General features: G+C 45.7%; 3 protein-coding genes across 3 annotated transcripts; all 3 read left to right on the top strand.

The window, feature by feature from the left end:
* Positions 1 to 560: 560 nt before the first annotated feature.
* HOXA7 (homeobox A7) lies at positions 561 to 3,865 on the top strand. Its single transcript, XM_021538193.2, has 2 exons — positions 561 to 1,022; positions 2,066 to 3,865. The coding sequence occupies exons 1-2, from the start codon at positions 647 to 649 to the stop codon at positions 2,347 to 2,349; spliced, it is 660 nt and encodes a 219-aa protein (XP_021393868.1). The 5' UTR covers positions 561 to 646; the 3' UTR covers positions 2,350 to 3,865.
* Positions 3,866 to 9,334: 5,469 nt separating this feature from the next.
* On the top strand, positions 9,335 to 11,513 carry HOXA6 (homeobox A6). Its single transcript, XM_021538197.1, has 2 exons — positions 9,335 to 9,792; positions 11,119 to 11,513. Exons 1-2 carry the CDS (start codon positions 9,357 to 9,359, stop codon positions 11,376 to 11,378), a joined length of 696 nt encoding a protein of 231 aa, XP_021393872.1. The 5' UTR covers positions 9,335 to 9,356; the 3' UTR covers positions 11,379 to 11,513.
* A 1,755-nt stretch (positions 11,514 to 13,268) lies between these two features.
* On the top strand, positions 13,269 to 16,169 carry HOXA5 (homeobox A5). Its single transcript, XM_021538196.3, has 2 exons — positions 13,269 to 14,065; positions 15,055 to 16,169. Exons 1-2 carry the CDS (start codon positions 13,504 to 13,506, stop codon positions 15,303 to 15,305), a joined length of 813 nt encoding a protein of 270 aa, XP_021393871.1. The 5' UTR covers positions 13,269 to 13,503; the 3' UTR covers positions 15,306 to 16,169.
* Positions 16,170 to 27,275: the final 11,106 nt, after the last annotated feature.

Consider the following 27,275-nt stretch of genomic DNA (forward strand, 5'->3'; position numbering starts at 1 on the left):
TTGCTTGGTGGTTTGGTGGGGTTTTTTGGGGTGGGTTTTTCCTCCTTTCCTTTTCCCGGGGAGGGCGACTGTGCTTTTCCCCCGCTCGGGGGCTGACTGCTGGGAAGCTCCTTGCTTGCCACGGCTGGGCAGCCCTCGGGAGCGGAGCGGTGCCCCGGCAAGCCGTGTGGCAGGGCTACCGCCGCTCCTCGCTCCTTGCCATTGCGCCGACACAGCGCGGGGGGGCGGGGGGGGCGGACGACGAGCCGCCTCCCTTAGACCTGACGCATAGAGCTAGCCATACATATACATATTTCAAGCCTGAAAATGTGATTTCTCCCAACGGCCCGCGGTCCGCCGGCGAGCGGGCGGGGTGCGGCGGCGCCGGGGCCGAGCGGGCGGCGGCCGGGGGCGCTGGCGGCGCTGAGGGCGCTGGCGGGCCCCGGCCTGTCCATGGCCGGGCGCCGTCGGGCCCCGGCCGGCACCACCTGTGAGGCGGGCGGGGATTGGCGGGCGGCGTCACATGACCGGTCACGTGCTCCGGGCAGCTCAGTCCAAAAGAAAATGGGGTTTGGTGTAAATCTGGGGGTGTAATGTTATCATATATCACGCTACCTCGTAAAACCGACACTGAAGCCTGCCGGACAACAAATCACAGGTCAAAATTATGAGCTCTTCGTATTATGTGAATGCGCTTTTTAGCAAATATACGGCGGGGGCTTCTCTTTTCCAAAATGCGGAGCCTACTTCTTGCTCCTTTGCAAGCAACTCCCAGAGAAGCGGCTATGGACCAGGCGCGGGTGCCTTCGCCTCCTCCATGCCCGGCTTGTACAATGTGAACAGTACCATATATCAAAGCCCGTTCTCTTCCGGATACAGCCTGGGCTCTGATGCCTACAACCTGCATTGTTCCTCTTTTGATCAGAACATTCCCGTCCTCTGCAATGAGCTAACCAAACCCAGCTGTGAGAAAGCGGAGGAAAGCAACCTGCACAACCAGGCTGAGCCTAATTTCCGGATATACCCCTGGATGAGGTCTTCAGGTAGGGGCGAGCGGAGAGGGCTCGGAGCCGTGGCAGCCAGGCAAAGCGTGTCGCCAGGATTACTGTCAGCACAGCCTTTATGGTTTTAATTATAGCCGAGGCGCCATTGCGTAGAAAGCCCGTGGCATTGTATGTAAATGAGTATCATAAAACTTTTTATTGCCCAATTAATGGGTTCTAGCCTCGTAAATTTATTTAACTCCATTTGCTATGGAATTTTAGCATTGAGTTGATTTGCGCTGTTTGCTATGAAAAAGCGGAGCGTTGGCTGCGGGCTCCCAGAGCCCCCACGGATAAGCGTCTCCCCTGCCCTCTTGTCGAAGTTGGGAAAAAAAAAAAATCCCGCTCGCTGGGCGAGGCGGAGGGGACAGAGGCGTTTAGGAGCGAGGGACGGCGTGTTGTGGACTTTGCCAGCTCGCGTTGCCGAGACGTGCCACTCTCGTCCCCCCTGCCCTTTCCACGGAGATAAGAATCTATAGAAATGTACTAAACAGGAAAACGGAGGGGGGAGGGGGGGACTGGGGCACGAGAGTGTGTGTGAAAAAGGAGAGCTCTCTTCTGGAGCTAAATGCTATGTATTGTTTACGATCCAGGCGGGATGGGTGGGGGGAGCCCACGACATTAAAATAAAATAAATACGGCCCAGCCTTCCAGCTTTTTATTTCCCCTTGCGAAACGTGAAAGTCTGGAAGGTTTTAGGGAAATACATCGCCTGGGGGAAAAGTTCCTCCTCCCAAAAGCAATTTCCTCCCCCACCTCCTCTCCTGAAGGCTTTCTCTTCACTTTTCCTAGGTCTCGAGCAACTTAATTTTTGCCCTGCCTGAGCAGGGCAGGTCGTGTGGCTGAAATGTCTTTGTTAGGGCAAAGTGGGGGGTAGGGTGGAAGTCGAAGAAGGGGATCGTTCACTCTGGCTCGGCCACTTTTTTGTTTGTATATTTATTTATTTATTTATTTATTTAAAACATCAATAAGAAAAATAAGCCGAGAAAACTTTCCACTTCTCTTCTTGTCTTACTCATGGCCGTGTGTATGCCTGTTTTCAGGTCCAGATAGGAAGCGAGGGCGCCAGACCTACACCCGCTACCAGACTCTGGAGCTGGAGAAGGAATTCCACTTCAATCGTTATCTGACTCGGCGGCGAAGGATAGAGATCGCCCATGCCCTCTGCCTGACGGAGAGGCAGATCAAAATCTGGTTCCAAAACCGGAGGATGAAGTGGAAGAAGGAGCACAAGGAGGAGAGCTCCAGCACCCCGGCTCCCAACGAGCCCACGTCAGCAGCAGCCTCTGTCGAGAAAGTGGAAGAAGACGAAGAGGAGGAGGACTAAGGAGTCCCACTCGAGGAAGTGATCTCTTAGAATAGTGTGTGCACATGACAGTTGGAAAAGCTCCCTTTAAAGGAGAAAAGGAAAAAAAAAAAGAGAGACTTTTTATTAAAAATTAAATTAGTTCCCTTTAGTAATCATCTTGAAAGCAAGCGTTTGCAAACATACAAACATTTCTGGGGTTGGTTTTCCAGCCTTCTCTCCACTCTTCCATATTCCCCAAACCTGCCCTATGCCGAACCTTTCGGTAATATCTCCTAAGAATATCTTACAATCAGCATTTTTTTTTTTTTTAATCTTCATTAACTCAAACCTGGGTGGGTTTCTTCAGGGGACATTTCAGTGGGAGAACTGCTGCTTGCACAGATAGTAAACCGTGACCTTCCGAAGTAACTACCTGACTCCATAGTCCCAATCATGTGTAAGGGGGAAAGTGCATTAGGCTCACATTAAGAAAAACTACCTAATTTTGAATAAGTAGCTCTGCACTTCTCTTTTTGTTTTCTTTTTTTTTAATTGTTGTTAGAAAAGTATCAGAAGTAACAGCTACACTAACAAAAGATTAAACAGCAAATAAGGGGGGGAAATGTTCCACAAACCACTACAATCTACAGCAATTATTTGTACTACCTATTTTCCAGACTACCTACCTATATATCTTGCTCTGCCTACCTATCTTCGAAAGTATACTGTATTTTAGTAGTCAAAAGGATGTTACAAGATTACTAATGTGAATCGCAAAATGCTTTTAGACATGTAAGTGTAGTCATTCGTAAAGCACGCATCAATAGCTTTGGTATAGAATTTGGTACTGAAAAGTCTGAATATATTTAAATTTAAAATAATATATTTATTCCAAAGCAATTATAAATGAAAACCATATGCTGCAATATATCTTTGTTCTCGATTCTTTGCTATTCTGAGAGAGGAAGCAAACACACGCCAATATTGTAGAAAGCGGTTTAATATCTCCCTTTGGCTTCTACCTTCAGCTGCTTCTGCTAAAGGCCGTTTTCTTATTCTACGTTGATCTTACTTAATATAGCGGAAAGTGTTCTTTGAAAAGTGAATTTAAATGATCATGTAACCACCTTAAAAAAAAAAAAAATCACAAACTGTTTGTCCTGATTATCTGAACGTGTTAATATGTAATACCATGAATTTTCCTACAATAGAAGATATTGTAATTTTTTTGTCATTTATATTCGTCTTGAACCTCATTTGTAAGATCATGTCATAAATTGAGAAGTATGTAATTAATTTGGAAACTTTGTAGCATGATGTATTGTTAAGAACTCTGTATAAATCCGTCTTGAAGGTTTGGCTAAAATTTATTCACAAATTGTATGTTACAATGTGTTTCGGTGTGTTCGTTGTGAACATTTGGATATGCCGTGTAAGTATTGGAAGTGGGAAAAAAAATGTCTGTGAACTCTCTTTGGAAGTGATGCCGTGTTCAACTATCTCCCACGATAAATGTGTTTTATGTTACACAGAAAATAAATATGCTTGTTGGCAATGAATTGTGTTTCTTTATTAAGGAACCAGTTCGAAGGAAGTAACAAAAATATATTACATAGACTAATAAAGAAATTAGAGCATCTAAACAATTTTTTTTCCCGGTAATCAGAAAGGGAAAAAAAAAAAAAAAAAAAAGAAAAGAAAACCAAAAAGAAATCAAGGTGATGAATTGATAGGAATCAGTCAATATCTCTATCTCGACTTCATGATTTTTTTCCCTAGCGTTGTTGATTAATAAAGCGGAAAGCCTTCTTTATGGGAGAGCTTCCTTCCACCGTGTTCCCGTGTCCTCTTGCAGTCATAACCCCAGTCCAGACGATCGGCGATCAAGTCGAAATCGCATGCAGCGAAAGAATATTTTCTAATGAACAGAAAGTGAAAGACGAAACTTCCAAGTGTAAATGATCTGATCGGGTGCATGTGTGGTTTGTGTGTGCGGCTTTCGGGGGCCAGGGGGCATCACGGTAGCACGAAAATGGGGGAAAACTGCCCCGCTTTAGAAAACGTCTTATTTTTGCCAGGTACCACATAATGTCAATGAGATCTAATATTGCCCCATTTTATTTTTTTCTAATTAAAAGGGAAAAAAAATCGAACCTGAAAAGTCCTTTTATTCGGCCGGATAAATAGAGGTAAGACCTGGAGCATTACTTGTGCTGAAGTTCCCTTTTTTCTACTACGCTCCATTCCTAGTCAGCGCACTAATTGTAATTTTAATAAAATTAGCACAAAGTCCAGGTCTTTTAAAAAACTCCAGGGCTGCCTCTGTGGTAAGATGGCGCCTCTCTAAGACCTGCCTCTTCTTAGTGATGAGGAAAAGGCCATAAATCCGTTGTTGTTTATGAAAATTTACAACTTTGCAATACAACTTTATGAGTTGTTCGGTTTTTCCATTGGTCGTTGTCGGTCATGTGGATGGTAACCGTGAACATGAACTTTTTTATAATTTCCCTTGCGAGAATAGAGCCGCATTCTTTTGCTGAGCTCTGTCCTGCTTCGGATCTCTCTGGCTTTCAATCCCCATTTCATTTGTTCTTTGTAAGGCAATAGTGAACAAAGTGTGCTGAGGTTCGGCATAAGCAGCCGCCTAGAACACAGATCCGGGATGGCAATTTCCAGTTCCCCCGCTGGAAGGTGTGGCATATTGGATTCAAAGCACTGGCGTGGCAGATTTTCAACTTGCAACCTGGCTAATTTCCTGCTTCTTCTGGCACCAAAAGGAGGGCGATTCGTCTCCTGTGCAGCCAAAGCGACAGCTGTCAAAGTCGCAGGGGCTCCTGTGAGCCAGAACCTAAAAGGTGAGAAATGTATATGACACTACTGTAAGCAGGGAAAAATGGCTTAATACGTTTAAATATTAGACATGTGCAATTAAACCAAATGGAAATGTTACCGGCCAAAAATAGAGATGGCTGCAGCTCAGTTGATTTTAACTTAAGCAGTGCATGCAAAAATATTTCTAAATAAAATGTTTATTTTCTGTGATTTAGCAAGGAAACCGTTGAATTTTTTTTTTTTTCACGAAGTTGATTTCTTTTTGCATTAAGCAGGGGGATGTTGTGACGTTCAGGTTATTTTCTAATCATTCAATTTTACAGCATCAGTAGAGGGGATTTTTTTTCCCAGCACGAGGGAAAAAAAGTGATATCCCCAAACATTTTTAAAATACTAATTCGCAGCATTAATTCATTAGCTTAAATTTAATTTGCAATTGACGAAATTTAGATATTATTTATTTTTTTCTATTTCCTTAAAAAAAAAAAAAAAAAAAACAACAAACAGCACAATGTCTCCTAGCTTCTCTGCCGTGTCCGTGAGGAAGGTTATTTCTAGACGGGGGGAGTGGGGGGGGGGGAACAAACGCGATGTCAGATTTTCTTTATCAGATCAAGCGCTGCCTGCATAAATCCCTTGCCCCGCCGTGGGTCCTTTGCCGGCGGTTCGCGGCGTGGGCGGCTTGAGCGCCTCGGGTGCGCGGAGCGGGCTTCGCGGCGGCTAAACCCATTTTAGCGCCGGAGACGGAGCTTCCCCCCCCCTTTCTCTCCTTGTTGTGACTGTTACGGTGCGGCGCTGGGGCGGGGGAGCGGCGGCCGGCGGGCCGGTGCCCCGCGGTGTGTGCCGGCGGGGGGCAGCGAGGGCCCGGGGACGGCGCCCCCGGGACCCCCCTCCGCTGCCGCTCGGCTCCGCTCCCGCCTCCTCACGGCGAAAGAGCCGCTCGGAAGGCTTTACACGGCGGCCCCGGCTCTGCCGGTGCCGCCGGGCTGATAAAGCACTGCATTTGCATTGCATTGCGGTATCCGCCGGACTGGAGCTGCAGTGAGCGCCGGATTATTTATTGCGGGTCGCGGGTGCTCAGTGCTGCCACGGCGTGGCGGGATGGCGGAGGCGGGCGCGGAGCGCAGCGGCCCCCGCAGTCCCTGGAAGAGCAGCGCTGGCAGCCTGCGCTGCTCGGGGGAGCCCAAATAAAAGACCAAGAGGAAAAAAATAAATATAATGCGGCCTACTTTTTTTTTTTTTCTGTGGGAGTTTCGGAGCTCGGCCCCAGGCAAAATATTCCGGCAGGACCGGCTCTGCCCACTCCCCTTCCCCTTCGATTCTACCTCGGTGTGTGTCAACTGCAAGTTACCACGGTGGGAGCCGGCTGGGGAGGACCCGCTCGCATCCCCCCAGCCAGGCTCTCTGTACCCCGCCAGTCTAAACAACGGTCCGCCTTGCCCAAACTGTTTGGATTAGGAGCTATTAGTTAAAGGTTGGTTTTGATGACGCTTGTGAGCACGAGAATGATTTGAAAGTGGTTTTATATACGAAGAGAAGGAGGCTTTTAAGCTTAAGAGGATAACTACTCCCGCACCTGTATCCGAAAGTGTCTGGGGTCGCGGACACGTTTTCGGCGGGAGCAGGAAGGCGAAATGTTCTGTAGAGGAGGTGCTGGGTGCGTGGAATTAGGAAAACAAATAAACGGGGTATGAAATACACAGGTATCGCGAAGTGTGACTGTTGCGGTGGCAAAATGCAGCGACTGGCTTTCTTTCTGCTTTTCAGAGTGGGGGCGCGAACGGTGAAGGAAAACTGCTGTGAAATGTGTCCAGATAGGACATTTCCTCGGCAGTCTTGGGGGGCAGCAGATTGTTGTGATTCGGGGTTTTCTGGGGTAGGGGGAGGAGCGGAAAGGACGCCTGAATGTGACTGAAGCAGAGATTGCGGTGCAGATTGCTTGGCTGTCACTGTAACTACTCGAACACGACCCAGTCAGGCAAACGTTCAGATTTCATTCCTTTTCGTACTATGGGATCGGCAAATAAATATTTTCGCTGCCTGCGGTCAGGCTTTCACAACTTGGTTTGGACACAAACAGTAACTTGAAAAACGAGAAAGAAACAAGAAGAAATGAAGGGGGGTGGGGGTGGGGTGGGGGGAAATTAGACTGTAACCCATGCTACGAAATGTAAATATAACTAAGCCTGGAGCAATTTTTATTTTAAATTTTATTTTGGTTTTTGTGTGATGGATTCAAACAAAAGATCGTCTGCCCACAACTTTTTGGAAGTAAGGCCGGTGGGGTAGGTTTGTCCCGAGTATCCTTTTTTTCGTGGTGCGTTTTCGTTCTGACTTAAACTGGCGAAAATATGCTTTTAAAAGCCTTTTCGCATTTAGTATGCTGTGTATGAGTGCTTGCTTGCTGGTATTTCCTCCTTTTAAAACTCTGCTCTCACTGAGTAGAAAAACCCCCTATTTTCCCGGAGAAATCTGCTTTTCAGGAAATACATGTTTCTGAAATGACCTCTCAAAGCATGCAGTTAGTGAGCTGTAATTCTACCAGGTGTGTTTGTTGATTAGCTGGGCTGAAGAGGTTAAGGAAGTTGAAAAAAAACCCGAAGGCAATCAACATCTGAATGTGAAAGTCCAGCTGAGACTGCAAACAATACAAACTATTGTGGAGCGATGTTTTAACTCACTACTGTTTTATAGGTATCGTAATCTGCCCCCGGAAATGAGACAAATAGTCTCCCAACAACAACAAAACTCTCCTTTGAAAGCTGCTTTAGGAAACGGTGCTCGTACGAATGTCACTTTACGTGACAGAGCGCGTTTAAAATTAGTCTATTCAATCTGTTGTAATGGGCACGGATTATGAGTAAACACATATTGGAATGGACAACCTTATGTTATCTGCAGGAACTGCAGGGTTACGGCTGAATTAAACCCGCATCAGCGAATTTCATCAGAACAGTTACTGTCCGAGCCCTGGGCCAAGAATTATATTTCCGCTATGGGGTAACTGCCATATTGAAAAATGAAGGTGGAAATGTTTGTTTCGTGTATTGTTCTTCCCCTCTTAAAGACACAAATCCACGTTTAATCAAATTATTCGGAGCAACAACGAAACCGATTGGCTTCTGCTGACTCATTAGAGGGGTTGTATTAATTAGGAATAGTCCTACTGGCTCGTTTTTGAATTTGAATGTTTGATTCTCTCGGCTCTACTCTGGCGGGAGGAGGGTAGTCTTGAGAAGAGACACATGGAACTTCATCTGAGCTGCCGGGGGGCGCCGGGAGCCCATGCGGCTCTTCCCGAGGCCTCCTCGGGCACTTGGTGCAAATCAAAAACCCCACTCTCCAGAAGGCCACCGCCTCAACCTCCTAATTATGGGCATGTTCATTAAGATACGAAACCTCTTCCATTGCAGAACGCGTTAGGCTCTCCCACAAAAGCTGGATTCGGCGCTGGGGCGGGCTCCCTGAGCTCCGAAGGGAAGCCTTAGAGGAAGGGCAATTTTCGGCTGAATGGATAAATAGATACGTTTTAGAATAACTTAAAAATCCTTGGGTGCAGTTGAGGCATCGCGAGGGCAAAATAGAGAGAGGCCGCCCCCCGCCCTCGCCCCCCACGCTGCGCGGCGCTCCGCTCCCCCTTTCACGTGCTCCCTCCGCTCCAAAGTTTCCCTTCGCAGCATCCTCCACTGCCGTCTCCTTCCCTCCCTCCTCCTTCCCTCCGCCGGAGCGCCGGGGGCGGTTCGCCCACTCTTCCCACGGGGTTGCGCGACTCCCTTGTCGTGGGGCCTCCAACTTTTAAGGGCGCCCCCCTCCACACACCTCCAGCAGCCCCGTTACCCGCTCCCGCACCGCCCGCGCTGCCGGGAATTGCCGCTGCTACTGTTGTTATTATTATTGGATTATTTTCCCGCGCAGGGGCGGTGCCGCGGCGGGGGCGCGGCCGGTCCCGCGGGCTGCGCGGCGCGGTGCGGGGGGCGCGGGGCGGCGCGGCGGGGCCGGGGCTGCCGGTAAGTTGGCGGCGCGGTGGCGGCGGCCCCGGGGGAGCGGGCGCCGCGCGCTCTCCCATTGGCCGCCCCGCCGTCAGCTGCTCCTATTTTCTGCTGTCGCTTTTGGCGCTCGGCCATCCAGAAACAAACCACTTCGATGACTCCTAATAGTTATCGCCAGATGTACTAATACACAACAAATCACGGTCCGGGAGAGGGGGAGAGCAAATGAGTTCCTATTTTGTGAATCCCACTTTCCCGGGGAGCCTGCCCGGAGGCCAGGACTCCTTCCTCGGGCAGATCCCCCTGTACCCGGCGGGCTATGATGCTCTCAGGCATTTTCCGGCTTCGTACGGGGCAAGCAGCCTGCAGGACAAGACTTACACCTCACCTTGTTTCTACCAACAGTCCAACACCGTCATTGCTTGCAGTCGGGCTTCCTATGAGTACGGAGCCTCTTGTTTTTATTCGGACAAGGACATTAGTAGCGCCTCTCCTTCCGGCAGTGGCAAACAGAGGGGGCCCGGGGACTACCTGCACTTTTCTCCCGATCAACAGTACAAAACCAGCGGCGGCCAAGCCAAAATTATAAATGACGAAGGCACCGACCGGAAGTACACGAGCCCTGTTTACCCCTGGATGCAGCGGATGAACTCCTGCGCTGGTAAGGCATCTCGGTGCAGTCAAGGGCGGAGAGGGGAGGAAAAGGAAAACTTTCTTTTTTTTTTTTTCTTTTTTTTTTTTCTTTTTTTTTTTTTTTTTTTTTTTTTTCTAGATAAAGTCCAGATTTCTGGAGAAACACGGCTCCTGCAGAGCAATATGTAACATGAAACCTTCGCAGGTTTAGACCTGGCACGTTGGCACACAGGGAATGGTGGCCAAAATCCCAGTATGTAGGTTTACTGGTGAAAGTTACAGGGCAATCCTTGGAAAGTAGGGCGAAAAAAAATTAAAAGGAACAAAGCACTTTTATCTACCTCTTAAAGCCATCCCAAAGCCTCTGCTCTGCTTCTTCGTTGTCAGAGAGCGATGCATGGAACATGCCCTCTGTACTGAGGATCCAAAGCATTTGTGGTACATTCCAACTCGCCCCCCTCCCCCAGCTCATTAGTCTGTGAGTATTGGATATTGAGAGCACGTTTCTGGGGCCGTGGGCGCACTTCCATGGCATCGCGAATTTTTTCAGACTTAGGAGTGAACTACACATAATTGAACTATTCTGTACAGGAGTGGTGCTGGGGGAATGGGGGGTGGGGGTGGAGTGGGAGGGTTGTACTGGGGTGACATTTATTTTTATAATCCCAAATTTAAACGTTTACTTCAAGTGTTTGCTAATGACTCGCCTTCTCTCCCATCCTCCCGAGTTTATGTTTGCTGCAGGGTGGGTCTCACTCCTTTTTTTGAAAATTAAACTTTTAGCAAGATCATTCCGATGCTGCTTTGCATTCAAGAGCAATAAATTCCAGAGCCAATGGCAAAACGCTCTTCTATGATCTTTAGCTCGTGTCTATAATTATACTTCTGTAGTGCCGGCCATGGCAATGGCTGTGTGTTTGTGTCAACACAGCCACATGTGCGTGCTTACACACACGCACAGACACATGCGTGAGGCTTGCTGGATAGCACACGTGTGCCTGTGCCTGTGTGAGCGCCCAGGCTCCCAGCGCGCACGGAGCAGCCTCTGCTCAGAGACTCGCACCGTGCTACCTCCTGCACCTTCCCTAGGTCCACCTTAAAGCCTCTTTGTATCCCACTTACCCCGCCACCGTAAGCACACTGCACATCTGCATTTACACCTCGTCAAGCAGGAGAAAAGAGAGAATTAAAAAAAAAAAAAAAAAAAAATTTAAAAGCCTCCAGGAAACCAGAGCAGCTTCCCCCACTCCCCGTGATTGTGTCTGCAAAAGGAGGCAGAATATACTAATCGCTCTTTCTGGTCTGAAATCACTGGGCCCTGTCCAATGCGATCGTTTTGTCTTTACTTCTACAGGTACAGTATATGGAACACATGGGAGACGAGGGAGGCAAACTTACACCAGATACCAAACGCTAGAGTTAGAGAAGGAATTTCATTTTAACAGATACTTAACCCGAAGACGACGTATTGAGATTGCAAACGCTCTCTGCCTTACTGAACGCCAGATTAAAATATGGTTTCAAAACAGGCGGATGAAATGGAAAAAGGAAAACAAATTCATAAATTCCACACAGCCCAGCAGCGAAGAAACAGAGGAAAAGTCAGGGGAGTAGAACCACGTTTAATAAACGCTACCAGGCCTTTCCTTAGTGCTTACTACTATTACTATTATTATTATTTACCTTGTGTTCCTTCTGCTACTGAAATCCTATAGGTTTGTCACAGTCTATTAATCCCCAAAAGGCTTGGTTAAAAGATGTATATTTGCAATCATCTGTGACTTACTCTAATATATGTGGAAGCCCCAGCTTTCGAGCTACAGGCATGTATGTATGTAACCACCTTCCTAAAGCGTATATGGCGTCGGTTAAAGCATTATAGAATTGGCCCAGAATTTTAAATGTTTGAGATTAGCATCTCAAATGGGTAAGTGGGTGGGTGTCCCTGGTGTGTTTGTGTGAGAAAAGCAAATTATTTTTTATATATATATTTTTTTTTTAGATTAGAAATGCTTATGTTGTAGAAAGACAAGAGATTTTCAAAAATGTTTGGTTTATGTTTTTGCTAGCTCCCGTTACGGCGGGCCACCTCGCTATTCTGTGTTTGGGAGTTTATGATCCGCAGGGGAGAAAAAAGTCTTAGTTATGTATAAGATATTTAAATAGCAAAAATAAGAAAATTTCTTTTAGAAAATGTTTTATAAATCCCTGTGTATAAACTTTCAGTTAGAGCAAAGATGAATTGCAGGGAGATTTTTTTTTTTAAATGCCGCTAAACTGCTTAGTCTGCACTATAGTATTAAAGTAAAAGCTCGGTGTTAAACTTCAGGGGAAGCGAGGGAAGAGGTTTTGAAGCGGGCAATTTTCTGTGGTTCCCGTTGAGCTTATGCTAAGGTTTTGGTGAGCTCAGCTCTGCACTGAAGGGGCTTTGAATTATGGACTACATTTCTTGGGGTTTCGTGAGCTTAGATCGATCTTTTTTTCCCTTTATCACTCTATCTTCCTTCCTTCCTTCCTTCCTTCCTTCCTTCTTTCTTATTTGAAGAAAAGGTCTTATTAACTTGGGGATTTTCTTTCCTGCTTCTGCGGTATCTTAATTCACATTCACATTACTTAGCACTGGAAAAAACAAATTGATACTTTGAAGAAAAATAGCTGCCATAAAATGCTTCCACTTCGAGATTTGTAAAAGTAAAATAAGCGCAGAAAAAAAAATACTGATTAATATATACGTTACATCTCTCTATATTATAGTGTGTGTGCATGAGTGTGCATGTGAAGCTGTGTACAAATGCACTTGTATATGCATCGAGACTCTTTTGTTTGGTAGGCAGCACCATTTGGGTACCACTCTAAATGTTTTAAAAGCCAAATCTGGAGAATATAATGCAAAATGGCTACCACCGCATTTAGAGGATTTTTTTTTCTCTCCGAGAGGCTATGAAATAACGGCAGCCGTAAAGTCGCCCGGAATCTGACCCTCTAGTTGGAAAAAACGCTGCAGATATTTATCTTTAGTAGATATCTGCCATTTCACATCGGCAGGACCCGGCTGCCTCTCGAAAGCTCCAGCACGAGAATAAGTGTGGGGGAAATTATGTACACATATATATATGTAGAAGGGACATAAGCCTTGCCAGCATCCGAGAACGGATCGTACAGGATTTGTAAACAGTTGTAAAAAAAGCCTTGCACGGAGGAGAAGGCAGGCACAAAGCGGAGCGCTCTCTGCACGCCCAGCTCCCCGGCGACCGGCTCGGAGGCGGGATGCCCGCCAGCCCCGTAGCCTCGCCGCCGGTGCCGGTGCCGGCGGCGGCGAGCCCCGCTCCGCTCCGCGCCTGTCCGCGCCGCTCCGCGCCGCCGTCGGGGGCCGTCACCCCGGGCCGACCCCGCGGAGCCGCCGCCATCCCCCGCGCCGCCAGCGGGTGGCGCTGGAGGCCGGCGGACGGGCGGGCGGCGGCGGCGGCGGCGCGCACGGGAGGCGCGCCCCGGGCCGCCCGCGCCCTCCCAGCTCCCCCACCAGTGCACGAGTTTACCTCTAGAGGTCATCAGGCAGGATTTACGACTGGACAACAAAAGCACGTGATGTGAAGCCGTACCCCATATTTGGGTGCCTACGTAGGAGGGAACCAAGTACATGTCCCAGTCATTTCCATAATTCATCATAAATTGTGCAAGGGTGCTATAGACGCACAAAACGACCAAGAGCCACAAATCAAGCACACATATCAAAAAACAAATGAGCTCTTATTTTGTAAACTCATTTTGCGGTCGCTATCCAAATGGCCCGGACTACCAGTTACATAATTATGGAGATCACAGCTCGGTGAGCGAGCAATACAGGGACTCCGCCAGCATGCACTCCGGCAGGTACGGATACGGCTACAATGGCATGGACCTCAGCGTCGGGCGCTCTGCTTCCACTCACTTTGGTGCCAATGAGAGACCCCGCAGTTACCCGGCCAACACCACCTCTGCCTCGACAGAGCCCAGGTACAACCAGCCCGCGACGTCTTCCCACTCGCCTCCCCCTGACCCTCTGCCCTGCACCGCCGTGGCCGGTTCGCCTGTCAGCGAGAGTCACCACGGGGTGAAAAACTCCCTCGCCAACTCCACCAGCACTTCGTCCAATTCCAGCAGCAACACGCACATCAGCAGAGACGGGGTTGGCACCTCGTCTGGGACTGAGGAAGACACTCCAGCAAGCAGCGAGCAGGCAAGTGCCCCGACCGACCAAAGCACAGCCCAGCCTTCACAGCCCCAGATCTACCCCTGGATGCGAAAACTGCACATAAGTCATGGTAAAGCAAATACCCTGTTCTTTCTTTATTTCTCTGGAGGAAAAGGAGGATTTAATGTAAACCGGGTGGCTGCGCCGAGCAAGGTCGGGGAGAGGGGGAGAGGAGGGCGTGAGAGCGGGCAGTCTCAGTCTCCGCGCACACCACAACTCTGATCGCAGGGAAGCACGCTCCCTTCTCTGGGCGAGTCCCCCCCGAAAGGATAAAAAAACCTCTTGGCCCCGAAAACACCGCCCGCCTGGCTCCCAGCGCCGGCGGGGGGAGTAGAAGGAGCCTTGCCGAAGGGAGATCGGGAGCAGAGGCTGCTCCCGGCTCTCCTCTGAATGGGGGATCTTCCAGTGGGAACGGCGCGGCTGACCCCATTTATTTTGCTTAGACGTATTAAAAAGAGAATAGGAAAGGGCGAGAAGGGCAGTTTTCACTGCTGGGAAGCCGTGGGGGAGGGGGGAGGACGAGTCGCCCCAAACTCGGCGTAGAGGGCTTGAGGGGTGCGGGGGAGCAAAGCAACTTTCAGCCCCGGGTACCTGCCCTGCCCTCGCTGCTGGGAGAGCGGCCGGAGGCTCGCTGCCTCCCAGAGCCTTCCCCAGCTCAGCCGTGGGAAAGGGCTGCACGCTTCAGCTTTGCTCTCTCAGCTCTGAAACCCAGCTATCAGCAGAGACATCCTCCAAATCAGTTTATATGGAGGAGGCATGGGGGAGAACTAACCTTATTAAAAAAAAAAATAATAATAAAAAAAAAAAAAAACTGAAAAAATTAAATTAGAAAAAATCGGATCGCAAATCCAAGCGAAAACTCACCGAGACCACCAAATCCCCCTCCCCCAAGCCTTTCCTAAGAGGGGCTGGATGGGGAAACTTGTTGAGCGTTTATCCAAACCAGAAACAAAACCAAGCAGGACTGAGAATAACGGTCCTGGTTGCTGGTAGCTGCAATGAGACACGAAGGCTCCGAGAGGCTGCTGAGAATCTAAATCATGTACTTTTCTTTTCCAGACAACATAGGGGGACCAGAAGGGAAAAGGGCTCGGACTGCTTACACCCGCTATCAGACCTTGGAGCTCGAAAAGGAATTTCACTTCAATAGATACCTGACCCGCAGAAGAAGGATTGAAATAGCACATGCTCTTTGCCTCTCAGAGAGACAAATAAAGATCTGGTTCCAAAACAGGAGAATGAAATGGAAAAAGGATAATAAGCTGAAAAGTATGAGCATGGCAGCTGCAGGAGGGGCATTCCGTCCCTAAGCGTTTGATCAATTAAAAGTACTGAGCAGTATTAGCTGACCCTGCGTCGTCTCATGTCAGTACTAAGTTGACTTTCTAAAACTTCCTTGTGTTACTTCTGTGAAGAAACCCTGTTCTTGTCGCCCTTATTCATCTTTTAATCATGAGCCTGTTTATTACCATTCTCTCGCGTGTATAAGTAGATCTGCTTTTATCGTACATTTCTTTGTCTTGAATGGCTTTGTCTTGGAAAAAAAATAATAGATGTTTTAACTTATTTATATGAAGCGAGCTGTGTTACTTGAAGTAACTGTTAAAACAAAACAAAACAAAACAAAAAAGAACAAAAAGAAAAAAAAATAAGCTTAAAAAAAAGGAGAGAGAGAAAGGAAACCCTCCCCCGGTTTAGTACAAATGTTATGTGTTGCACTCAACCTGCTTAACTGTGCATGTGTGGTCAAGTGTTAATGTCTGTATAGCTCCAAGCTGTTAAAAATATTTTTATTCAAACTACCTATATAATTCCTGTGTAATTAATGCTGTTGTAGAGGTGAAATGATGAAATCAACTGAACTTGTCCTACGTGTAGTGAATAGTGAATCTGTGACGAAAACTGTGATTCCAAGCAGTATGTCCTTGCTGTGCCTTTGTATATGACTCTTTGCACGAACTCTTAGAAGTGGCTCTTATTAAGCGCAGCTTCTGTGATGTATGTTTTTTGTGAACAAAGTTACAAATATAGTCAAAGTCTGGCTGTTTGAGCAAACTGTGATCAGCTTTTTTTTTTTTAATTATTATTATTATTATTATTATTTGTTTTTAAAAAAACCTGACTGGAAATCAACAAAAAAATAAACTTTCTATTGTAAAGTTTTTGTGATCTGATTTGTGCAAAGCAAGAAGTTGTGCTTCCTGATTTGCCTCTGAAAAAGGAAAAAAAAAATTAGCCCGTGCAGAGTTTGTTATAATATTTTACCTGGCTCCTGCTGCACGTTGCGTATGGTGGATGCTGGAATTGTCCGCTACCGGTATTTTTAATTGAAAGTTTGACCATAAGTTCTTCCTTACTTGTTTCTCGCTAGGTGGAAAGCTGCATCGCAGGACCACAGTCAACACCCTTTGTGGCTGAATCAACTGTTAACTGTTTGCTGATGGTTAAATTAAAAAAAAAAAAAAAAGAAAAGGAAAACAAAAAACAAAAAACCAAAACACACACACACACACACACACACAAAAAAAAAAAAAAAAAAAAAAAAAAAAACAAAAAACAAACCACAATCCAAACCCCAAAACATGTGCTTTGTTAAAATATGCTGTGAGCTCCAGGATGTGTTTGCATCACTCTAGAATTTCTCCTGTGGTTTCATTAAGTATATTTTAGGACAGCCATGTCCAAGCCCTCTGTGCCTATTAGTAATCCTCTCTAGCCACATTTCCACACTTCACCCTTTAAAGATTTTTGGTTTTCTTCACTAGAATTAGTTTGCTATAAATGTAATGTTACTTACCCCATCAGAGCTTGAATGGTTAACTCTTCTGAGCTTCTAAGAGCAACTAAAGATTTGCACATTTACTGACTGGCTACATTGATGCCTTCCCTTAAAAGTTATAAAACAGTAAACTTTATAAGCCCCAGTTCCGGCTATATGACATTTGGGTGCCAAATGAATAGGGTTTTGTCTATGAATTAGATCGTAAAATCATCCATAGCACAGACAGATAGGCTCACTGGCTATAAAAAGTCACGTGGTGCCATTAAAGTAAGTTTTATGGTTTTGGGGAGTTGACATCCAACATTATATACCACATAACATATAATCTCACTGACGCTGGACTTCATTTGACTCTTTTGCAGGCTACGTGTGCCTCCTGGCCATTCAAATTGTCAGGTTTAGGGACAGAAGTACCCAAACCACAAGTTCTCAGTACTATGTGAAAAATGGCTCCTTGCAAGTCAAAGGTAAGTTTCGTGCACAAGTTCCTTAAAGTTTATTTGTACAGTGGGGAAGCCGAGGCTCCTGCTCGCTCTCGCTGCCTCTCGCGTCTTTCTCTTTCTCTTTCTCTTTCTCTTTCCCTTCCTCTCCGCCTGGAGGTTTTCAGGACGGTCCCACCGAGCCCGAGAGGCAGGATCAAGCACTAATGATCCAGGTTGTGCTGCAAATACCTCCCCCCTATCTCTTCACTCGCAGCAGCTAGCTCTCTATTTTAACGATCAAATCAAAGTAAACCACAATAAGCGACTTTGGCAGAGATGGATTCTGGGGCCTAGCTTTAATCACTTTGACTACCGCAGAAGATAATTACTTCCTTTGCTCCAATAGACTCTCCAAGTTTGGAGAGGTTTTGTTTAGCAAAGAGTAGTTACTGCAGGCGATTAAAAAAAAGGGGGGAACAAAATAGATTGAGCTACATATTATCTAGGCAGTATCTTATGTAGGCATGATAGAGTTGGAGGCGTGATGATATGGTAATAATCTTTGGATTGGTGAAATATGTTGCACATCAGAGCCAGTATTAAAATGGCACAGAGTGTACTGGAGTGCTTAGATACATATTTTTTGCATTGGGTTGTGCAGAAAGCTTTAGCTATGTGTATATGTACATCTGCGAGTGCATAGTGTGTTTTGGGGATGTGCATTTATAACGTTGCTATAACTTTTTCCTGATTCTATAAGTAACTGCATAAATATAAATGTATTTAAATTATATGCATGTGTGCCTGCATGTACAAATCAGTTTGTACCTCTGTCTAAAACCGTGCAGATGCGTATATGTGTCTAATATTGGTCTATTCATGTACACAAAGGGTGTGTACGTGTGTACACATATATATGTTCCTGTGACTTCCTTTTTTTTTTTTTTTTTTTTTTTTAAGCGAACCAATTGACTGTAACTTGTAGCATTAATACAAGAGACTACAGGTCATTAGAGTGCTGCAAATTATGAAATACGGGCTTGGTTTATTGAAGATTGTAAATATCCCCCTAGCTCTGCTCTCTCCCTTTCTGCCTTATATTGCTGGCTGCCATTGTGGGGTAGGCCCCAGCTGCGTGTTTACTTCAACATTCTTTTTATTTAAGTGGACTGTTCTCACTAGAGTGTGATTACTCAGCAATAAACTTTATGGCCGGATTTAACTTCAGTCTTTGAATTTCCAGGACTTGAATGAAAGGGTGAAAGGAACTCTCTCTGGGTAACATTAAGGCCTGATCCTTATCCTCAGAGCTGTTACTTTGGCGAGTGATCTTGCGGTTATAAACAGACTAGTCAGGATTGCCTATTATCTATCCGTCTATCTATCTATCTATCTATCTATCTATCTATCTATCTATCTATCTACCTATCTATCTATCTACCTACCTACCTATCTATCTATCTATCCAAACTAGCTGTGGGTATCTCTTTCTCTGCACAGGTTTGGAGTAACATTGATTCAGCAGATTGCATTGTTTTCTTTTATGAGTCATAAAGTTGGGTTTGTAAAAGAATGGAATGGTTTGATGTGAGAGATGGGCTTTGTTTTATTTCACCAGTACTGTGCCATTTGAATGCTGTGGTTTAGGCTGGTTTGGCTACTGTGAGCAAAAATGGGAGAAAGGCGCAGGGTTTTAGGAGGTTGAGGTTGTCTTGTACCTCTGCAAGGTCTGCATATTGCTGACTGATTATTTTTATGTGTCTTTAACTTTAAAGAAATGGTAGTATCTAAGGAAGGTTCTTCCCAAAGAGCTCAGCTTTAAAAATATTTAATATTTAAAGTCAACCCTTGCAGAAGATAAAGTCTGATGCCTTTGTGTCTGTCGATCCTTCCTATCAGCACTAAACAAACACATCTGCATATATTTCATATTGAAAAAAGTGAGAAAGGCTTTTAAAAAGCATATCCAAATGCACATTTGAAAATCATTTCCTTATAAACAGCTGCAGATTTTATAGTACTCTAGTTGACACATTTTTGTCAATAGGGATATCAGAAAGTTGTATATGATAGGCATGTATTATATGATACTATATGCCATAAAATTTTATAGTTTGAGACAAGGCATGAAAAACCCTTAGAAGTTTGGTCTTCATTTATATATAGGTCCTTTTCCAAGGAAAACCCTTTGCTTGTAGAAAGGAATTGTACTAAATGCAAACAGCTCATGATTACTCCGTATTTAACAACACCGCGCTATTTGAATTAACTGGCTAATATACAAGCACGCATGGACACCCGTTGGACTAATATTTTAGGATCCTGGATATCATCTTGGATCATAATTTTTCATTGCTTAGAGTGAAAAGATTTGCTACTGTGTATTTTCCACATTTTTGTATGTGGCTCCTGGACCATATCCCACACAAAACAATGTACAGTCGTTCAAGAGCTGGGGAAAAGAAAAAATATCCCTAAGTCCAGAAGCATATAAACTGCAAGAAACACTAGAAACAAAAAAAAAAAGTTAGCTAGAAATTACAACTTCACCTTGTTTCTGGCCCTGCCTTGTCTTAAGCATCACAGTTGAAACCATTCGAACACAGAAATGCATTAAGATTTCCTAGTACGTTTTGAAATTTGAAATTCAAACGAGCCCAGACTGCCGAACTCTGCGAGAATAGTCGCAGGTCCGAATTGTTTTCCGAGGGAAAATGTCATGGGAAATTGTCCCTGGCAATCATGAGAGAGGTTTTATCAGCACACGTTATTTTTCTGATGAGTTTGGGGAATTAGTAAGTGCGAGTTTTTTCTATTTTACAAATGGCAAGTTGCGCTCTGCGTTTTGAAATACAGTTTACTTAATCCTTTGAAAGAAATACTTGCATGTAGCGTCTCATGCCTAAGTGTAAAACCAATTAAAGATTAGGCACCTCTCTTAATGTGTGGAACTGGTGACTTTGCGAGACTTAACTTTCTCTAAACCAGGAATGTAACAATCCAATGGAAAGTCATCCCCGTAAATTACAGCTCTGTAGCCTTGTCTAAATCATGTAAATGTCCCAATTTCAGAACAGGGAAAATATTATTCTGCCATTTCCTTACATTTAATATGTGTGTATCTGTGTAAAGGTGACAATAGAGGAGTTTTCAAATTGCTCCATGGGAAATTGAATAGAACTGATCATGGGGGCGGGGGGGATCAGGAGATTTCGATTTCTAATGCTGAATACGGGAGCAATGCATTTTCCCTCCCCGTAAATATAGATTTGACGCATTTAATGCAGACACAAGTAAATATCCTGACCAAGTTAAGATGTCGTTTGCTTTCTTAGTCCTTTCCCCTTCTGCCCTCAAAATCTCCCCGATTTGAAGTTAGGGTTACTGGCTAGAGCAGAAAACCACAGTTCCCACAGTCTTCTGGTCATCTTTGAAAATATTATGCCTTTCAAATTAAAGCATCTTCACTAATGTCTCTCTGTAAGGCAAATACTCATGGACCACCCCAGTCACATGTTCCTGTAGCTATGCGCACAAACAATTTCAAATCTGACACAGATATCGTGTAAAATTTGCCTGGATTTTTCCTTAAAACATGCAAAAGGAATCTTTTCTATATCCCCTCCCCCCAAAAAATGTCTTTTCAATAATAATATTTGCTATGAAGGTTATTGGGTAATTATTGCAATTTTGTGGAACAGTCCTTGCTTGAGGTGAAGTCTGTCTCCGGATAATAAATGGCAGCCCGTGCAGTTCACTGCCAGGTTAAGTAAATGCAGAAAAGATAAATCTGCACACCCTAGGAATCACCAGCAGAGCTCGCTTTAGACCAAGTTCACAGTCAACTCGTTTGCCTAGACAAGGCTTCGCAAACAATTAGACTTGTTTCTTTATGTTTAAATCAAGGAGAAATGACTAAAACGCTTCAGCAGAGAGCTGCAGCTTTTCCCCCAAAGCTCGTCGCTCCATTCCTTCCAACCTCACGCCCAGAACTTACCCAGCATTTCACCTGCAATTGTAACCATATAGCGCCTTTGAGTAACAGGCTTTCCTCCAACGCTGCCGAAAGGCTGTGCAAACTGATCTAACAGCATTTTACAAAGCTGAGAGATTAAGGAAAAGAAAAAAAAAAATTAAAAATGCAAAAGTATCCGATTTCTCAGCAACAAGGAAAAAAAAAAGGCAACAACAAAAAAGAGCGCCCTTAGAAAGCTGGGGGAAACAAGCAGAAGTATTGAAACAAACAGTGCGAGTCTCTTACTCCTAAAAGAAGCTGCATAGCTTTTGTATATCTTTGTGGTTAAGGGCGTTACAACTGCAGGTCAAAAAGTTGAGGGTCAAAAGTTTACGTTTTGCACCACTCTTAGTCATTCGCCCAGACAGAGTTTGATGTCAATGTTATAGCCGAGATCTTGACTATCAGCACAAAAGATAAAATAGCTTTGAGTTACGTGTGTATCACAGTATGGACTCCAGGTGAACCCTACTGGCTGAATGACCTCAATTACCAAGGAAAGGATAGAAAATTCCTCTTTTCAAGAGTAATACACGTTGTATTTCATCTTGAATTATCAGCCACTTCTGTGTCTGAATATCTCGGGTTCAGCCGCGGCAGGTAAACACGCGTGTTACCCCCGCAGAAGCCACAGATGTTGACTCCTCCAAAAGTCAGGTAGCAAAATGCCTCACCCTTGTTTATTATATAATAACCTGCTCTAAGAGGTTTAATGTTAAGCCTTCTCACTTTGCAAAATGGCAGGAAGATAAGATAGGAGCGAAGCTATTAACGCGTGTATCGATTCTAGCCGCGTCTTTGTTTTTGCTCTCATTTCTGTAGCGACCGCTAAACTGTGCTTAAACAGGACATGCCGGAGATAATACGGGCTATATGTTTGGTCCGAAGGAGCTCGTTTAAAATGCGGAGCGGTAGAGCCGTGTTGCGATACCCATGGAAAATATTACGGAGAAGCTGGCTCCCTGCGCCTCTCCGTGATTTGGAGGGTTCTCACAGGCTCCTGGAATTACCCAAGGCGGCAGTTCCCAGCGAAATTGGGAGTAGGACGCGTTGTTTTTCCTCTCGCCACCCACCCCTCTTCACCCTTCCAAGAAAAAGTTTAGTGGAATTTCTTAGCGCGGAGAGATTCCCACATTGCTGGGATTTTTTTGTTCCCAGTGCCGCCTCTGAGTAAAAGCTTTAGTTTCTTGGTTAGACGTGTCTGCAGGGAGAACTAACCAATATTGCTCAAGCAACTTAATTTTGGAGGACATAATCGCAGATGGGATTCAGCTTGAAATTTTAAGGCTGAGGGGTCGGTGGAAAAGGGAAAGGATATTCGAATATAGCCATAATCAGACCTGAAAGGTGTGGAGGAGGGGACAGTGCGACAAGGAAATCCAAGGAAAAGCGCACCTCAACCACGCATTGCTGCCTTTCCACCCCCAAGGCAGCAGCCTACACCGGCCTCTGTGTAACTGGTACGCGTGAATTATTTGCCAGAGATACAGCTGGATCGTGGCAGGCGAGCGCTGTATCTTGGGAACAAGTACGCGAGAGGTTAGATATCAGATTAGCCAAAGTGATTATCGGAGATTGTGCCTAAAGTACCTGCTGAAGCCTGGAAAGTGTGTAATGCAAGTGTTTGCTCGGCGTGTAGACGCTGTTCACAAGTTGTTGCTGCTGCTTACTTGTAGCGAGCCCTGGCACTGCACGTTTAGGATCCTGCCCGCTCTGGAGATAGTATATAACCTTTCACATCCAGACTATTTATTTGGTGTAAGACCGAAGCCTGATAACAAGCTAAAAACCGTAGCCAAATATCTATTTTGTTAAAGAATAGCAGGCGGATTGTTTCCAAGAATAACAATGCGTCTTTGATATACCCAGAATGAAAGTTGTTACTATAATCGGCTTACTCAAGAGTAGGTGACAGAAATCCATTTACTTCCTCACTAAAACAATTAGTGGTCAGGATTTCATATTTTAAATCTGGTTTAGAATAAAAATATCAATGAGAATAATTTTAAGTAAGTTGAAACCGTGACTTACATAAATATTTACTAATTTCAATTATTATTTAAATTGTCGTCCCCCCCCCAAAAAAAAAAAAAAAAAATCCAACAGGCTAGAACAGAACAGTTTATAATTTGAGACGAACTTTTTCTGTCCTTTTACTCTCTGCATTCAGCACGCTGCTCTCTGGCGTGGAAGGTCTGCTCAAAAGGCCATTCATTTAAAATCCGGGCACAAATCACATTTTACGTGTGTTTATTTAAGCGCACCAGGACAGAGCGAGCAAACCCCGCCAACCATCCCGTTGTTAAAAGGAGCCCCAGTGCCAGGGAAACCACTGCTTTTATCAAATGTGAACTTGGGGCAAAAATGCCACCATTGCCCCGGCAGCGCCCATCGGGAAGGACGCTCTCATCCGCGGAGGCAGGAGCAGCCTCGGGGCTCTATCATTCCCAGGAACAAAGAAAGGAATACAGTCGATACATTCCATAACGTTTACATTTTCCCTCGATTTTTTTCTTATTTTTCCCTTAGAAGAAGTGACCTGGGCAAAGCACCCTGCTATCTAAAAGACACTGTTATAGACCTTTTAGAAAAACTAAGTCCAAGGCCGAGGTGAACTTCAGGTCACCGCGTCTAACAAATATGAAAATGTCGCCTGGTGAAGGGCACGCCTTGTTATTTAACAAAGACTGTCAATGTGTAAGATTAATAAGAAACAAAATGCACACGGTGTCACTTTTCGGTCACTTTGAAACTTGGGACAGCCTCGCATTCAAGAGGGGAAAGCTGGGACTAAATATATTCAAAATGGTTCAAATCAAAGTCAAACCAGGCTGCTAGTGTGATTCTTCCTCCTCCTACCGCTCTCGGTGGAGGATGCCCGGCACGGCAAGAGGTTGACTTGAATTATTATTATTGTTGTTATTATTATTGTTATTATTATTATTACACTACTATTATTATTGCTGTTGTTATTATTATTTTCTCTTTCGTGGTAATTACATTTTAGCTGCGAATGTGGAGGGTAACAGGAATGTTTGTCTATTTCACAGGAAAAAGAGGGATCCCCTTTTCCCCCCTCTTTTGGTATGTATTGAGTTGCTTCTTCTTGGTGCATGAAAATTTACTCTCTCTCTCTCAACTTAATTCCAGTGCTGTCCCCGTCCCATTCTCGGCCAGCCTCGGTCAGGAAACTCTCGTTTCTTTATTCATTGATTGAAGTCTCCTTCTCCAGCGAAATCGAGCCTCTAGTCTTTCTGGAAAAATAAGGGAGCTGGTCTATTTTATCCTATCCTTCTCTTCTGTAAGAATTTAGGGTGATGGTACAAGTTTGTTAAAGGGAAGTACTGGGGGAAAAAAGGGTTTGAGATTGTTTATTACAGCCATAAATCTTGCAGTAAAATGTCGAAATGGCTGTGTGCAAGATAACACTTGGTGGTCTTGGCTGGGTTCTTGTTTATGATAACAAAACCAGAAAGACACGGAACAGGCCTTTTGGAGGTCCTGCCTCAGCACATCTTCACAGACTAAGAGAACCACACGAAAAAAACAGATTTGAGCTGGGCAGCTCAGGTCACCTTGCAGATTTACACTCTATACAAAATTGACTCCTTCTCTCTGTAACCAAGCGCCAGAGCCCTACTGTAGAAAAGGACACGGTGAAACTTTGAGATCTAATCACAGTAAATTATATGAAGCAGAGGCCGGTCAACTCTCCCAATATAGCGCTGATCTTACCAACCGAGACAACACTTCTCGTTGCGTTTTACTGTGGCGTGGGAACACGGCAGCCCGCTGTAGTGCTCCGGCCATAGAGCCTCAGGACTTATGCCGAGGATAATATTTACGATACCCCAGTGTAATTCGTCTGGTGCTAGCCGGCAGGTATTTGTATGTATGCGTCTCATATGTGTGCATGTATCTCTTTATACCGGGAAAATGCTGTCGTGGTGGACTTCGGCGATCTTTTCTTTTTAATAGTCATGCAGATAGGAGGTTTTTGTTTTTTGTGGTTTTTTTTTTTTTGTTTTTTTTTTTCTTTTAGGAAATGGGTTGCTGTTGTTTTGTTGTTTGGAATATAAATAAAACAATGTCCCCTTTTCTATCAAATGTGTGCTGTTGAGCAGTTGCGGCTGTCTCTGTGTGCAACCGCGTGTGTGTAACCGCATTTCCTTTCCACGCAGAGTAAATAGAGAAACTTATCTATTACGCCAGTTAGAGTTCCATAGATGTGCTGTTAGAAATGAGTAAGTAAATGTGTTTTAACTCTCTTTACAAATTAGACATTCGATAGTAGGAGGAAATGAGTGATTGTTTAGATAAGTACCCCAGTATACCCAAGTGCTGGAAATGTTCTAACATATTACAAACCGCATGCAATGTGCGTGCCTATGTGTCTGTGGATAAAATATAAATCGATACGTTGTGTGTCTTGTTAGATAGAATATATATTCAAATAGAATTTTATTGCACGTATCCATTATCTATTAAACTGCAAAAGACAATAATCTGAATTTAAACCAGGGTAACTGTTAGTGTAATATCTTTAGGAAGGCAAGATCTAAACTGTATCATATTTACGCTTGATATATTAGAAGTATTTTCCCATACAGCAGATGATATTTAGCCACTCAGCAATTATATTCTCTAAGGGTGTGGTAAATATTTCTATCTGTTTATATTCCTTCCTGTACAGATGAAAAAAATAATCTGAAAAAGTTCGCTCCTACTCCAAATGTGGCAGACTAGCTGACATTCAATAAGTATTTTTTTCCCCTTAGAATAAGAGCGTAATTAGTTTAACCATCAAATTTCAATTACCTAAGGTCAGGGCGGTTGTCTTGTTTCCCCCTGAGCTGCAAATACCGTTAACAGTCTCAGTTTTAGCAACGCAGAACTGCCCGAGTGCCCTCTCCCTCCTACACCAGGGTTTGCGAGCTACTGCTGCGAAGGCACTAGCGATTTCTTATGAAAGTGAAAATTAAAAAATAAACCCCAGACGAGGCACACCAAACCGACGGACTTAAATTCGTACTTTAGAAAGCTCTGCTCCGCGGGGAGGGATGCTCACAGTGAGCCCGGTAGGAAGCGTTTGGTACCGTCGTGTCCGTCTTCCCCTCTCCCTTTCCCCTCTGTTCCCCGTTATTTTCAGGCTCGCTCTATGCCTCACACCCCACAAGCCCCTCGAGGACTCTCCTCGGCCTGCCCGCGACCTTCGTTCTAACTTTTGCGTCTATTCCTCCAATTAGCCCAGCTTCAAAGGGGCAAAGGGCTGTCCCTGCAGCTCGCGGCCGCCCGCGGTCCGCAGCGGCGGGGCGCTGGGGACAGACCCTGGAGGGCGGCCGGTGGCCTGTGCCCGACAGCCGCTGCCGCCCTCTGCCTGCGCGCAGCCCCGGCATTCGGAGATGGGTTTGTTTAAAGGATTGTGCAACGCCTTGTGCAATGCCTGCCTCCTTCTGGATCACGCAGCTGGGCTGCGCTCCGCTTCCTCGCCCTGCTTCCTACACTCTCCCACGGGAGAACGAAGACACAAAAAGTGCTGGGGCGGGCGGGGTGGGTGGGAGACTGTCAAAGCCGGATTAGTTTTATCTCGCTTGACACCGCGACTGCTGGACGCTGCCCGGGTCGGCGGGCAGGAGGAGCCGGGGATGCTGGTGAGGAGCGGACGCGGGGCGCTCCCTCGCCAGCCAGCCGCCGCCCGTGGGGGAGGCGCCGTCCCCGCGAAGGGTCCGCGGGCGCGGAGCTGCCCTGCGGCCGCTCGTCCCTCTTCCATTTCCTGATCCGGGGTCCGCGGCCCCGCGCGGTAATTGGCGCTGGCGGTCAGGTGGTGGCGGGGCGGCGGGGGGTGCGGGTGTGTGTGTGCGCGGGTGTGTGTTTGTGTGTGTTGTAGGCGCTCCAGGGGTGGGAAGAGAGGAAGGGAGGGGAGTGCAGCGGGGAGAGGGGGGGGGGAAGGGCTGGAGGCCCAAACTTTGGCAGCGGCAGCACTTGACAGCAGCGGGAGGGGGAGAGGGAGGGAAGGGAGGGAAGGGGGGGGAAGGGGAGTGGCCTCGCCGAGCCCAGAAAA

Source organism: Lonchura striata, chromosome 1 (genome assembly GCF_046129695.1).
Source record: "Lonchura striata isolate bLonStr1 chromosome 1, bLonStr1.mat, whole genome shotgun sequence".
In the NCBI taxonomy this organism is placed as follows: Eukaryota; Metazoa; Chordata; class Aves; order Passeriformes; family Estrildidae; genus Lonchura; species Lonchura striata.